Here is a 14,164-nt window from a genome sequence, read left to right on the forward strand (position 1 = left end):
GTTATTTAGAGGGTTTTGTGGGCAAAATAAAGAGCCCCCCCATTGACTACAATGTTACTGGACTTTTTATACATGTATTTATTTATGACTTAAAATTAGGGATGATGTTTGATAAGGAATGATCGAGTTCGAGCCCATTATCGAATCCTCTTATCGAACCGATTCCTTATCGATTCTCTTATCGAATCCAGATAGGTTGTTGTATATGGAAAAAAAACACAATATTTGGTTTAACAAAAGCTCACTTATTTTATAAGAAAACATAAAAATAAAATAAATAAATAAATATTGACTGTTACTCCCCTAAAAAAATATATATTGACTGTTGTTACCCAAAGTATATTAAGTGGGATTTTTCAGAAAAACAAATATATACAGTAACACAAAAACAACCTGTCTCTGTGATCACTATAGGTCAGGGGTCGGCAACCCAAAATGTTGAAAGAGCCATATTGGGACCAAAAATACAAAAACAAATCTGTCTGGAGCCTCAAAAAATTAAAAGCCATATTACATACAGATAGTGTGTCATGAGATATAAATTTAATTAGGAGGACTTAAGGGAAACTAAATGAGCTCAAATATAGCTACAAATGAGGCATAATGATGCAATATGTACATATAGCTAGCCTAACTAGCATGTTGTTAGCATCGGTTAGCTTGCAGTCATGCAGTGACCAAATATGTCTGATTAGCACTCCACACAAGTCAATAACATCAACAAAACTCACCTTTGTGCATTCACGCACAACGTTAAAAGTTTGGTGGACAAAATGAGACAGAAAAAGAAGTGGCATAAAACTCGTCCTAGAAAGTCAGAGAAAGTTATAAATGTAAACAAACTACGGTGAGTTCAAGGACCACCAAAATTAGTAGGACAAAACGGCGCTCGCCAAATACTCGAATCAGTGAAGCATGTTTAATATAAACAGTGTGCTTTATAACAATTAGGGAGGTTTGTGTCATGTTTGTCCTCCTACAGAAACCATATTAAAACAAAAAATATTTTTTTCCCGCCTCATCTTTTTGCATTTTTCATACATTTTTGAAAAAGCTCCAGAGAGCCACTAGGGCGACGCTAAAGAGCCGCATGCGGCTCTAGAGCCGCGGGTTGCCGACCCCCGCTATAGGTGAATAGCCATGCCTTGAGGCGTTTTTTACGGTCCATTATTTATGCTGCTTGTATAACGACTGAGCTATGTCATCTCCTGTGATGTCCCACAGGGCATTTCTTGTGGGACAGGATTCGTTCTCAGGGATTCGAATAAAGAACCAACTCTTTTTCTTTACTATAGTCATAGATATATGTCTATGACTATAGTGGTCTCGATAACGGGAACCGGTTCTCAAAAAGGGATTCGAGTCCACGGAATCGGTTCTTTTCTTATCGAACGGTTCTTTTCTTATCAAACAACCGGGAGAACCGGTTTTCGAACATCATCCCTACTTAAAATCCATACACGTCTAACATAAAGATTGTGAACCATAAACAGCACATCTCGGTCTATTTTCTGCGTATTTTCAGTCCGACTGATCTGATAACATGGTCAGAATCGTCACTACGTGACGTGGAATCTACGGAAATAGCCCAAGATGAAATGTCTGACTGAATTTGTGGCATTTTGTGATGTTTAAACAGCATTTTCACATACTCTGTGGAGTGTAAATACAATTGGGTATGGCGTAATGGATGCAAAGAAACACAAATCATTGTATTCTGTTTTTATTTACCACTTACACAACGTGACAACTTCACTGCTTTTGGGCTTTTGTAGTTGTGGTGTAAACAAAGCAGAATGTTTGTATCTGCCTTCATTTCAAAGCAGTGTTGTGTTGCCTTCCTTACAGTAACGCTGCCTCACTTCCATGCAGCTGGAGAGTTAGCGGGTTAATTAATGCTGGCTTTATCTTATCTGCTGTGTTGCTGGGGGAGAATCCATACTCAGGCTGCTTGAACACAGACTCAGTCAATGTGATTGGTCATTAATAGTGAGGGGAATTAGCTGGACTGGCTTACCTTTTATCAGATGTGCATTGTAATCCACATCGATGTTTTGGACGTGCGGTCGTCCCTTTGTCATCTTTTCTAACTGGCCAGAAGGAGTCAGTTTGTTTCCAGCCGGGCTTTGTTTTGCTCGACCAAGCAGAAAGCTTAGTATGCTTTCCTCCGCCTCCTCGGATTGGCACGGCTGGGAGGCCAAAAAAATCCTCCCTTTTCTGCCTTCGCTCGCGCACATACAAATGACTTTGGCTGAAGTTGCTTCGCATGCAGCAGGGGTAAGTCCACCTCGTCCTCCCGGAGGTAATTGGCAGTAGATTTGCGGTGTAAACCTCAAACAAGCTTTGCAAGTTGACGTAAAGTTTACAGGATGAACATTTGTAGAAGCTGCTTGCAGAAATGAACGTATTTACCAACCAATCACATCTTTGTATTCATATATCGTAATGGTGCGTCATACTCACGGTGGTTCGGTACTTACCTCGGTTTTTAAAGTACTGAGTCAGTGTTTCCCACACATTCATTTATTTGTGGCGGCCTGCCATGAAAGAATTACGTCGGCCACAAATATTTTTTTTAATTTTTATTTTTTTTATTTTTTATTTTTTGTCCTGTCCAGCTTCTCAGGCAAATCATATAGTTGATGTAGATGCCCATATAGGCCGTTCAGATTTACTTTACAAAAGAGAAGTGTAGGATACTTCTCTTGTTGCCTTATTTGTATTTGACCACTACTGTTTTCTGTTTATTTGTTACTGACTCTGGCAGGACACCTCTGCCTCTGTTTCACTTTATGTTGCTGGTAAATAATATGGTTGTAGTAGTAGGCTAAAGTTAAATTATTTAGTATGCACTAATTAAAGGGGCAGAGCTTTAAGAGACATTTTAGCGTTTATATTTTACAAGATATATTTTTTGTAAGAACCACAATTAATAAATATATTTCAGTGAATAACTTATTGTTCAAATAAAGTGTTGTAATTATATTGTAAAATGGATGGATGGATGGATGTTTAAAACAAAACTGTTATTATTAATTAGTAAGTATACATTTTTTGAGCCTTTTTAGAGAAAATCATATCATTGTAGTAAATGATGCAAATTACTCGATGATGTCATGGTGACCACGCCCATAGCCACGCCCCCACCGCCACAGGTATCTTTGCAGTTTATGGGGAACACTGTGAGTTATCCTATATATCTGATTTATGACACCAAAACACTTCCAAAGTTTGCGAATAAATAGATATGACCACACCCAGATCCCTTCCCCATCAACAACAATACTAATATATATCTGTATCATGAATCAATTTAAGTGGACCCCGACTTAAACAAGTTAAAAAACTAATTCGGGTGTTACCATTTAGTGGTCAATTGTACGGAATATGTACTTCACTGTGCAACCTACTAATACAAGTCTCAATCAATCAATCAATCAATCAATCAGACTTTGTGAGAGCCAACAACGGTTTCTTAGGGGAAATTATGATCCAGAACCTTATATTTTTGAGCCCGAACACAAAGAGGATGAGCAATAAGTTTTAGAAGCCGAGTGCTAACCGGATGCAATTTACCGTAGTAACTAATTAGATTACCGTAGTAGCTAATTAGATGACCATAGTCACTAATTAGATTACCATAGTAACTGATTAGATTACCATTGTAACATATTAGATTACCATTGTAACTAATTTGATTACCGTAGTAGCTAATTATATGACCATAGTCACTAATTAGATTACCATAGTAACTGATTAGATTACCATTGTAACAGATTAGATTACCATTGTAACTAATTTGATTACCATAGTAACTAATTAGATTACCATAGTAGCGGATTAGATAACTGTAGTAACTAATTAGATTACCATAGTCACTAACTAGATTACCACGGTAACTGATTAGATTACCATTGTAACTAATTATATTACCATAGTAACTAATTAGATTACTGTAGTAACAATTTAGATGACCATAGTCACTATTTAGATTACCATAGTAACTTATTAAATTACCATTGTAACTAATTAGAATACCATTGTAACAGATTAGATTACCATTGTAACTAATTTGATTACCATAGTAACTAATTATATTACCATAGAAACTGATTAGATAACTGTAGTAACTAATTAGATTACCATAGTCACTAACTAGATTACCATAGTCACTGATTACATTACCATATTAACTGATTTGATTACCATTGTAACTAATTACATTACCATAGTAACTAATTAGATTACCATTGTAACAGATTAGATTACAATTGTAACTAATTTGATTACCATTGTATCTAATTACATTACTATAGAAACTGATTAGATTACTGTAGTAACTAATTAGATTACCATAGTCACTAACTAGATTACCATAGTAACTGATTAGATTACCATTGTAACTAATCAGATTACCATAGTAACTAATTAGATTACTGTAGTAACAAATTAGATTACCATAGTCACTAATTAGATTACCATAGTAACTGATTTGATTACCATTGTAAGTAATTAAATTACCATAGTAACTAATTAGATTACCATAGTAATTTATTAGATTACCATTGTAAGTCATTTCATCACCATAGTAACTAATTAGATTACCATAGTAACTGATTAGATGACCATAGTAACTGATTAGATTGCCATTGTAACTAATTAGATGACCAAAGTAACCAATTAGATGACCATAGTAACTAATTAGATGACCATAGTAACTAATTAGATGACCATAGTAACTAATGAGATGATCATAGTAACTAATTAGATGACCATAGTAACTAGTATATCATGCAGATTCCAAGCATTGAAATACTTCGTATAGTTCAAGACTTACGGTCATTATAAAACATGACTGCATTTTTAGTCTACTTTATACCTGCAATATCCTTTCCATCCTTTGTAACTGAGCTACTGTGTGGAACACTTTCCTTTGTGGATCAATAAAGTTTGTCCAAGTCTAAGTGTAAGTCTTAAGTCTCCATGTTAAACCCGTGTCACGTTATGTAATCACATGGAATCTCTCTCTTCATGACAGACCAAGATCCACCAGGAGGGTCCCCCCTTGAGAACTGTTCCATGGTCTGTTGAGTGTCTTGAGAACTGTTCCATGGTCTGTTGAGTGGCACCAGCACCAGTCATGTACCAGGTGGTACCAGGGGGAGCGGGGGGCACCATCACAGATGTGATCCCCAAGCAGAAGCACAGCAAGGACACCCGACCCATAGTCGGCGCAGGAGTCCTGGGTCTGGTCCTGGTGATCGCCGCGGTGGCGGCGTGGTCTTACTACATCGCCTCGCTGCGGAAAGCTGAACTGCTGAAGACTCAGCTGCTGGACCTAAATAAAGATGGCTACATCATCCGCAACCAGGGAGGGGCGATTGTCTTCAGGATGGACTTTAGGTGAGTACCTTTGTTTAGTTAAAGGGGAACTGCATCTTTCTTTTTCCTGTGCATTGTAAATAATAAAACACTGCTAGCAAGTGGTGGCTAACAATGCAAGTATTGGGGATACAATCTAAAGCTATCTAAAAAAAACAGCAACTTTCCATATCAATGCTGTATGTATATATGTATTGTAGTAGGGTTGTCCCAATACCAATATTTTGGTACCGGTACCAAAATGTATTTTGATAATTTTCTAAAAAAAAAAAAAAGCCATTATTGTCTTTATTTTAACAAAACATCTTAAGGTACATGAAACATATGTTTATTATTGCAATGTAGTCCTTAAAGGCCTACTGAAATGAAATGTTTTTATTTAAACGGGGATAGCAGATCCATTCTATGTGTCATACTTGATCATTTTGCGATATTGCCATATTTTTGCTGAAAGGATTTAGTAGAGAACATTGACGATAAAGTTCGCAACTTTTGGTCGCTGATAAAAAAAAGCCTTGCCTGTACCGGAAGTAGCGTGACGTCACAGGTTGAAGGGCTCCTCACATTTCCCCATTGTTTACACCAGCAGCGAGAGCGATTCGGACCGAGAAAGCGACGATTACCCCATTAATTTGAACGAGGATGAAAGATTCGTGGATGAGGAACGTTAGAGTGAAGGACTAGAATGCAGTGCAGGCTCATTGGATTCCACACTCTCTCCTTTTTCTATTGTGGATCACAGATTTGTATTTTAAACCACCTCGGATACTATATCCTCTTGAAAATGAGAGTCCAGAACGCGAAATGGACATTCACAGTGACTTTTATCTCCACTACAATACATCGGCGAAGCTCTTTAGCTACGGAGCTAACCTGATAGCATCGTGCTTAACTGCATATAGAAACAGACGAAATAAACCCCTGACTGGAAGGATAGACAGAAAATCAACAATACTATTAAACCATGGACCTGTAAATACACGGTTAATGCTTTCCAGCCTGGCAAAGCGTAACAATGCTGTTGCTAACGACGTCATTGAAGCTAACTTAGCAACCGGACCTCACAGAGCTATGCTAAAAACATTAGCTATCCACCTACGCCAGCCAGCCCTCATCTGCTCATCAATACCCGTGCTCACCTGCGTTCCAGCGATCGATGGTGCGACGAAGGACTTCACCCGATCACAGATGCGGTCGTCGGCCCGGAGACGGAGGAAGTTAAGGTGAGTTCGGCGGCTAGCGCGTCTGCTATCCATCTCAAAGTCCTCCTGGTTGTGTTGCTGTAGTCCGCCGCTAAAACACCGATCCCACCTACAACTTTCTTCTTTGCAGTCTCCATTGTTCGTTAAACAAATTGCAAAAGATTCACCAACACAGATGTCCAGAATACTGTGGAATTTTGAGATGAAAACAGAGCTTTTTGTATAGGATTCAATGCGTCCGCATACTTCCGTTTCAACATTTGACGTCACGCGCATACGTCATCATACATAGACGTTTTCAAACGGAAGTTTAGCGGAAAATTTAAAATTGCACTTTATAAGTTAACCCGGCCGTATTGGCATGTGTTGCAATGTTAAGATTTCATCATTGATATATAAACTATCAGACTGCGTGGTCGGTAGTAGTGGCTTTCAGTAGGCCTTTAATCCAGGACGTTTAGTCAAATGTCTAAGCCTAATGGTTGGCCAAACTGACCTCATACCTTTTGTTAGATGATGTGATCCTATTCCGTAGGGTGCATATTTTGTAGTACATGCAGTATGTCAACCAGTAATTTGGTTCTTGTAATTCTATTCAATTGTAGTCGTTATTAGTTTGAGCAAAGTTCAGAGTTCTGCTTTTGCTAAAGCAACCTTGAAACTGAACACTGAACTCTATGTTTAACTGTTGGCAGATCGGGGACTTTGGATTTGGACTCTTGCACCAAAGAAGGGGAGCTCCTGAGCTGTGGACGGACCACTGACCGACGTCTCAACTTCTTCATCGAGACGGTGCGGCCCAAGGACACGGTGCAGTGCTACCGTGTGCGTTGGGAGGAACTGGTTCCTGACATTTCTGTCGAGCATGCCATGACGTACAAATTTGCCCACTGGTATGGCGGTGCGGTGTCAGCTATCCAACACTGGCCCATTTCCCTCTCTGGGCAACAGTCTCCTAAACCCTTCGTTACGAGTGACATCTACACAAACCGCAATGAGTTTGGCGGAATCTTGGAGAGCTATTGGCTTTCCTCCAATGCCACGGCAATTAAGATTAATAATTCCGTGCCGTTCCATCTGGGCTGGAATGACACAGAGAAGACTATGTACTTCCAAGCTCGCTACAATGACAGTCCCTTCAAGCCATACCCGGGGGAGGCTCCATGCGCTGAACTTAGTTACAGAGTATGCGTCGGCTCTGATGTGACATCCATACACAAGTACATGGTCCGTCGGTACTTCAACAAACCAAACAAAGTGCCTGCGAAAGCCATGTTTCAGCATCCTATTTGGTCCACATGGGCACTTCATAGGACTGACATTGATCAAGACAAATTTTTGAAGTACGCCGCCAACATCCGCAAGTATAATTTCAACTGTAGCCACTTGGAACTAGATGACCGTTACACGCCCCGCTATGGAGAATTTGAGTTTGACCCAAACAAGTTCCCCAATGCCTCCTCCATGTTTCAAAAGCTCAAATCAGATGGATTTCTCGTGTCCCTTTGGATCCACCCTTTTGTCAACTACGATTCTGAGAACTTCCATACTTGTGTGGAAAGGGGCCTGTTTGTCCGAGAGCCTACAGGCCGTCTGCCAGCTTTGGTACGTTGGAAGAACGGCATCGGTGGAATTGTGGATTTCACAAACCCCGAAGCTCGAGATTGGTTTGCCTCCCAGCTTCGGTCCTTCCGCTTCAGATATGGGGTATCCTCTTTCAAATTCGACGCGGGCGAGACCAACTACTTACCGTGGAAGTTCAGTACCAGAACTCCCATCCGGGATCCGAGTTTTTTCACGAGACGCTACACAGAAATGGCTATTCCGTACAACGACAGAGCAGAGCTGCGTAGTGGCTACCAATCGCAGAACATATCCTGCTTCTTCAGGCCTATTGACAGGGACTCTGTGTGGGGCTATGAGTTGGGGCTCAAATCTCTTATTCCCACAGTGCTCACCATCAGCATTCTGGGTTATCAGTTTATTCTACCAGACATGATCGGAGGGAACGCCTATCTGAACCGCACAGATGGAAATAGGGCCTTACCCGACCGAGAACTCTACATACGCTGGCTGGAGTTGTCCGCTTTCATGCCCTCCATGCAGTTTTCTATCCCACCGTGGGCATATGACAACGAGGTGGTTGAAATAGCCCGCAAATACACCGATCTGCATCAGAGTATTGTGGCGCCACGAGTTCTGGAGCTGGCCGGCGAGGTGCTGGACACCGGCGACCCCATCATACGACCTTTGTGGTGGATTGCCACGGGTGACGAGACGGCCTATAAAATTGACTCCCAATTCCTGATTGGAGATGACCTCATGGTCGCGCCTGTTTTAGAACCGGGGAAGCAAGAGCGTGATATTTACCTCCCCGCTGGTCGCTGGAAGAGCTATAAAGGGGAAAGGTTTGATATCAAAGAGCCACTGCACCTCACAGACTACCCTGTAGACCTGGATGAAATTGCGTACTTTGTTTGGGTCTAGAAGGAAGGCTTGGTTTGTCACTTTGCAGGGTTTTATTCATTTTGGCAAAGGACGCCTTCAGGGCTCGTTGCAGTTCAGATCTCACCTCAAGTGTTAAATGGTTTTTAGAAAAGATCTCAATCATTAATCCTAAATTGAATTAACTCATGTACATCTGGCACTATGAGATGGCAAAGGTACTTTAACGTGTACGGCTGATTTTCAAAAAGGGAACACGCTTACTGTGAATCGAGTGCTGTGGAACCTCCATTTACGGACTTAATTGGTTCTTGAACATGGTTTGCGAACTAAAACGTTGGTATAGTGAAGCAGATTTCCCCATTAGAAACAATGTAAACATGAATCATTGTTTCTAGCCTCGACAAATGTCCCTATTTTATAAAAAAATGCACACTTTGAAGACACTATAATGTGTGTATATACTCCAGATGGTATATATCAGGGGTCCCCAACCTTTTTTCCACCAGGGACCGGTTTAATGTATGCATTATTTTCACGGACCGGCTTTCCATGTATGGCAAATTAAAAACAGCAAAAAAATGAGCATGAAAATTCAACTCATTATAACGCTAAAGTAGGCACGTTGATGGCATTTACTGTATACCAGTGTTTCTTAACCATAGGGCTGGGTCCCAGTGTTGGCCCGCGAGCGCCCCCTAGACTTATTGGGGTGTTACCATTTAGTGGTCAATAGTACGGAATATGTACTGTACTCTGCAATCTACTAATAAAAGTTTCAATCAATCATCTAATCATGCCAAATATTACATTATTATATAGTGCAATATACAAATATGTTAGTAAAGATAAAAATGTCTTTGTGTCGATGAACATTTGGGGACAGGGTTAGTGCGAGGCGATCCTTCATCGGCTTGTGTCCCAGTAGTGCCTTCTCCTCAGCTGAAATATAAGTCCCCTTGGGTATCTTTTTCAAAAATACAAAAAAAATGCTTCATTTTTTTACCAAATCAAAATAATTATTTTGATTTTGACAAGAAAATAATGTTTTTAAACGTTATCTAATCATGCCAAATATTACATTATTATATAGTGTAATATAAAAATATGTCAGTAAAGCTACAATCAAGTGCAAAAATGTAATATGAGGCGAATACTGGTACACATGTATGTATATCAGTGCTGTAATTTTTTTTTATTTTTTATGATTAATCACAGGTTATTGCCCGCATGCATAATTTAAATTATTTTTAAAAAAGTGGCCCTCTTTTTTTATTTTTTTATTTTAATTTAATTAAATTTTATTTTTATTTTCTTTAATTTTTTTTTTTTTTTTTAATAAATGTTTTTTAAAAATGTTTTAATATATATATATTTTTTTTAATTAAAAAAAAATGTTTTTAGTTAAAAAATGTTTTTTTTTTTAATTTTTTTTTTAGGTAAGTAAAGATAAAAATAAACAGTTTGTCACTTTTACGTATGATGTATCCATGAAAAACATCTAATAATCAAGTGCAAAAATGTAATATGAGGCGAACACTGGTACACATTTATGTATATCAGTGCTGTCATTTTTTATTTCTTTTAATGATTAATCACAGGTTATTGCCCGCATGCATAATTTAAATTATTTTTTAAAAAAGTGGCCCTATTTTTTTATTTTAATTTAATTTAATTTAATTTTTATTTTCTTAAATTTTTTTTTTAAAATACATTGTTTAAAAAAATGTTTTAATTTAAAAAAAATTTTTTTAATTAAAATGTTTTATTTATTTTTATTTTTATTTTTTTTGTACTGCCCAGCTTCTCAGTGGCCCTCTGAAGGCAGCCATTACTGTGATGTGGCCCTCAATGAAAACAAGTTTGACTCCCCCTGCTTGAGGTATTGTTGCAATTTTCAATGCCAACAAAATAATTGATTTAAAAAAAAAAATGCTTCAAACTAAGTCAAGTGTGGCTGCACCTTTCCAAAAAAATGTGCTAGCTTGATGCTAATATACATTGCTCTGCTACTGACATGCTACCGATTAGCATTAGTGATTTCAACACCTCCAACCGTGTTAATGGAAACTACAACTAAGATGTACGTTGCAATCAAACAGCTGCTGTGTAGTAATATTTATAGTATTAACACTTTTGAGGGCGCAACAAACAACAAAACAGCCACAGCATCTCCTGTTTCATCACATATTATTATATTGCCTGCATGCATCATTTTCATTCATACAAAAGCGGCCCTCTGAATTGATTGATTGATTGAAACTTTTATTAGTAGGTTGCACAGTACAGTACATATTCCGTACAATTGACCACTAAATGGTAACACCCGAATAAGTTTTTCAACTTGTTTAAATCAAGGTCCACGTAAATCAATTCATGGTACAAATATATACTATCAGCATAATACAGTCATCACACAAGTTAATCATCAGAGTATATACATTTATAATAAGGCAGTGTTGTGTCGGACCAGTTCTTCCTCCCAGGGAATCTAAGTTACTGGTCAATCCCAAGTTCTTTCGATGACATATATGCTGAGTAAGAAGGACCATCAAGACAGAATTGGAATATTTTCAAGTTTTACTAAAGCTTTAGGAGATCAGTTTAACCAATACATTCATATCGGCTACTCTAGTTGATCTGACATTCAAACGGAAAAACCAACTCCTTTGCACACAAAGAAAACCCCCCATTTCTCCCCCTCGCAATACTGATAAGGAAAGAGTGGGTGTTGTATTTCACATTCCAAGGGTGAAGACACTAACCAGGCATCTGAAATGTCTAAAGCAGGGGTCACCAACGCGGTGCCCGCGGGCACCAGGTAGCCCGTAAGGACCAGATGAGTAGCCCGCTGGCCTGTTCTAAAAATAGCAGCACTTACCAGTGAGCTGCCTCTATTTTTTAAATTGTATTTATTTACTAGCAAGCTGGTCTCGCTTTGCTCGACATTTTTAATTCTAAGAGAGACAAAACTCAAATAGAATTTGAAAATCCAAGAAAATATTTTAAAGATTTGGTCTTCACTTGTTTAAATAAATTCATTAATGTTTTACTTTGCTTCTTATAACTTTCAGAAAGACAATTTTAGAGAAAAAATACAGCCTTAAAAATTATTTTAGGATTTTTAAACACATATACCTTTTTACCTTTTAAATTCCTTCCTCTTCTTTCCTGACAATTTAAATCAATGTTCAAGTAAATGTATTGTTTTTATTGTAAAGAATAATAAATACATTTTAATTTAATTCTTCATTTTAGCTTCTCTTTTTTCGACAAAGAATATTTGTGAAATATTTCTTCAAACTTATTATGATTAAAATTCCAAAAAAATATTCTGGCAAATCTAGAAAATCTGTAGAATCAAATTTAAATCTTATTTCAAAGTCTTTTGAATTTCTTTTAAAATTTTTGTTCTGGAAAATCTAGAGGAAATAATGATTTGTCTTTGTTAGAAATATAGCTTGGTCCAATTTGTTATATATTCTAACAAAGTGTAGATTGGATTTTAACCTTTTTAAAACATGTCATCAAAATTCTAAAATTAATCTTACTCAGGAAAAATTACTAATGATGTTCCATAAATTCTGTTTTTAATTTTTTCAAAAAAGATTCGAATTAGTTAGTTTTTCTCTTCTTTTTTTCGGTTGAATTTTGAATTTTAAAGAGTCGAAATTGAAGATAAACTATGTTTCAAAATTAATTGTCATTTTTTTGTGTGTTTTCTCCTCTTTTAAACCGATTAATTAAGTGTAAATATCATTGATTTTTAATAATAACATAGAGTTAAAGTTAAATTGAGCAAATTGGCTATTTCTGGCAATTTATTTAAGTGTGTATCAAACTGGTAGCCCTTCGCATTAATCAGTACCCAAGAAGTAGCTCTTGGTTTCAAAAAGGTTGGTGACCCCTGCTCTAAAGAAACTGGTAGAATATACAAAGGAAAAGTACTAGCTACTCTAAACATGGCTATGTAAAAAGAAAGAACTCTTAAACATATATGCATCCTCCACAGCAGCCATTACTGCGATGTGGCCCTCAGGGAAAACAAGTTTGACACCCCTGATCTAGAGGTTCTTAGACCGAAAAGGTGGCGAATCGAGTCGTTGGTAAATGGAGGTTCCACTGCACAACATAATGCTGCAACCATGCATTGAAGGAAGGTCAGAAAAGTACCAGTAAAACCTTATTTTCCATCCGACCACGTATATTTGCACAGTTCAAAGTAGTCATGCATCATTTTAAACTCTTCCTCAGGTATCCTCTTTGTCCAGTTTGAAATGACTACAACACATTTTAATAGCCTGTAATGTATTTATCTCATAGTAACTTGCATGTTTTTTCCATTATTTTAATGTGAACTAATGATAATAATGCTGTGTTTGTGTGTGAATCCTATTTATCTGTGTTCTTATTAAACTGATAAAAATAATTTCTTCAGATCAACATTAGAATAACTTATAGGAATACGTTTATTTTGGTGCTTTTATTAACAGGAATATGCTGCGATATTGTTTGTATTCTGCGTTATTCCTAAAATGTACGTCCCGTCCTCTAATTGTAACTTTATTATGTACGTTATGCATATTTATTATGATGTGAAAGTGTTGTGATTGTCAGCACGGATCAGCCTACCTCCTACATGGTGATATTTTACCCATATGGGAGTTTTTTGTGAGGGTGGACTTTGCCATGTGGCTTACACATTAACCTCCCAGAGTGTGCCTGTGACATAGTTGCATGCTAACAACACGGCCTATATATAGTCCTTCTCACCCAGCAGCTATTTCTGCCACACACACACACACTCTTGCCTTATGATGGGAACAATCTCATCTTTCTTCCCGCTCCTCACCACGTGGGGGTTGGCCAACAAAATGTCATCTTTTTTTGGAATGTGATTAAAGAACATGGCTTCTTAGAAATGCGTTGACATCATTTATTGTCTTTAAGTACACTTAAAGTACACACTTACCAGTGTTTCCCATAAACTGCCAACATACCTGTGGCGGTGGGGGCGTGGCCATGGGTGTGGTCAACATGACATCATCGAGTAATTTGCATAATTTACTACAATGATATGATTTTCTCTAAAAAGGCTAAAAAAATGTATACTTACTAATAATAACAGTTTTGTT

General features: G+C 37.7%; 1 protein-coding gene across 2 annotated transcripts; it reads left to right on the forward strand.

Annotated features, from left to right (window-relative positions):
- Positions 1 to 5,068: 5,068 nt before the first annotated feature.
- LOC133654106 (myogenesis-regulating glycosidase-like) lies at positions 5,069 to 9,747 on the forward strand. Of its 2 annotated transcripts, XM_062054242.1 has the most exons (3): positions 5,069 to 5,403; positions 7,280 to 8,853; positions 8,926 to 9,747. In XM_062054242.1, the coding sequence occupies exons 1-3, from the start codon at positions 5,141 to 5,143 to the stop codon at positions 9,069 to 9,071; spliced, it is 1,983 nt and encodes a 660-aa protein (XP_061910226.1). In that variant the 5' UTR covers positions 5,069 to 5,140; the 3' UTR covers positions 9,072 to 9,747. The 2 variants fall into 2 exon arrangements, with proteins under 2 accessions (XP_061910226.1, XP_061910149.1); XM_062054165.1 differs by having other exon boundaries at positions 7,280 to 9,747.
- The last annotated feature ends 4,417 nt before the right edge of the window (positions 9,748 to 14,164 follow it).

The sequence above is a fragment of the Entelurus aequoreus genome, linkage group LG01 (genome assembly GCF_033978785.1).
Source record: "Entelurus aequoreus isolate RoL-2023_Sb linkage group LG01, RoL_Eaeq_v1.1, whole genome shotgun sequence".
NCBI lineage: Eukaryota > Metazoa > Chordata > Actinopteri > Syngnathiformes > Syngnathidae > Entelurus > Entelurus aequoreus.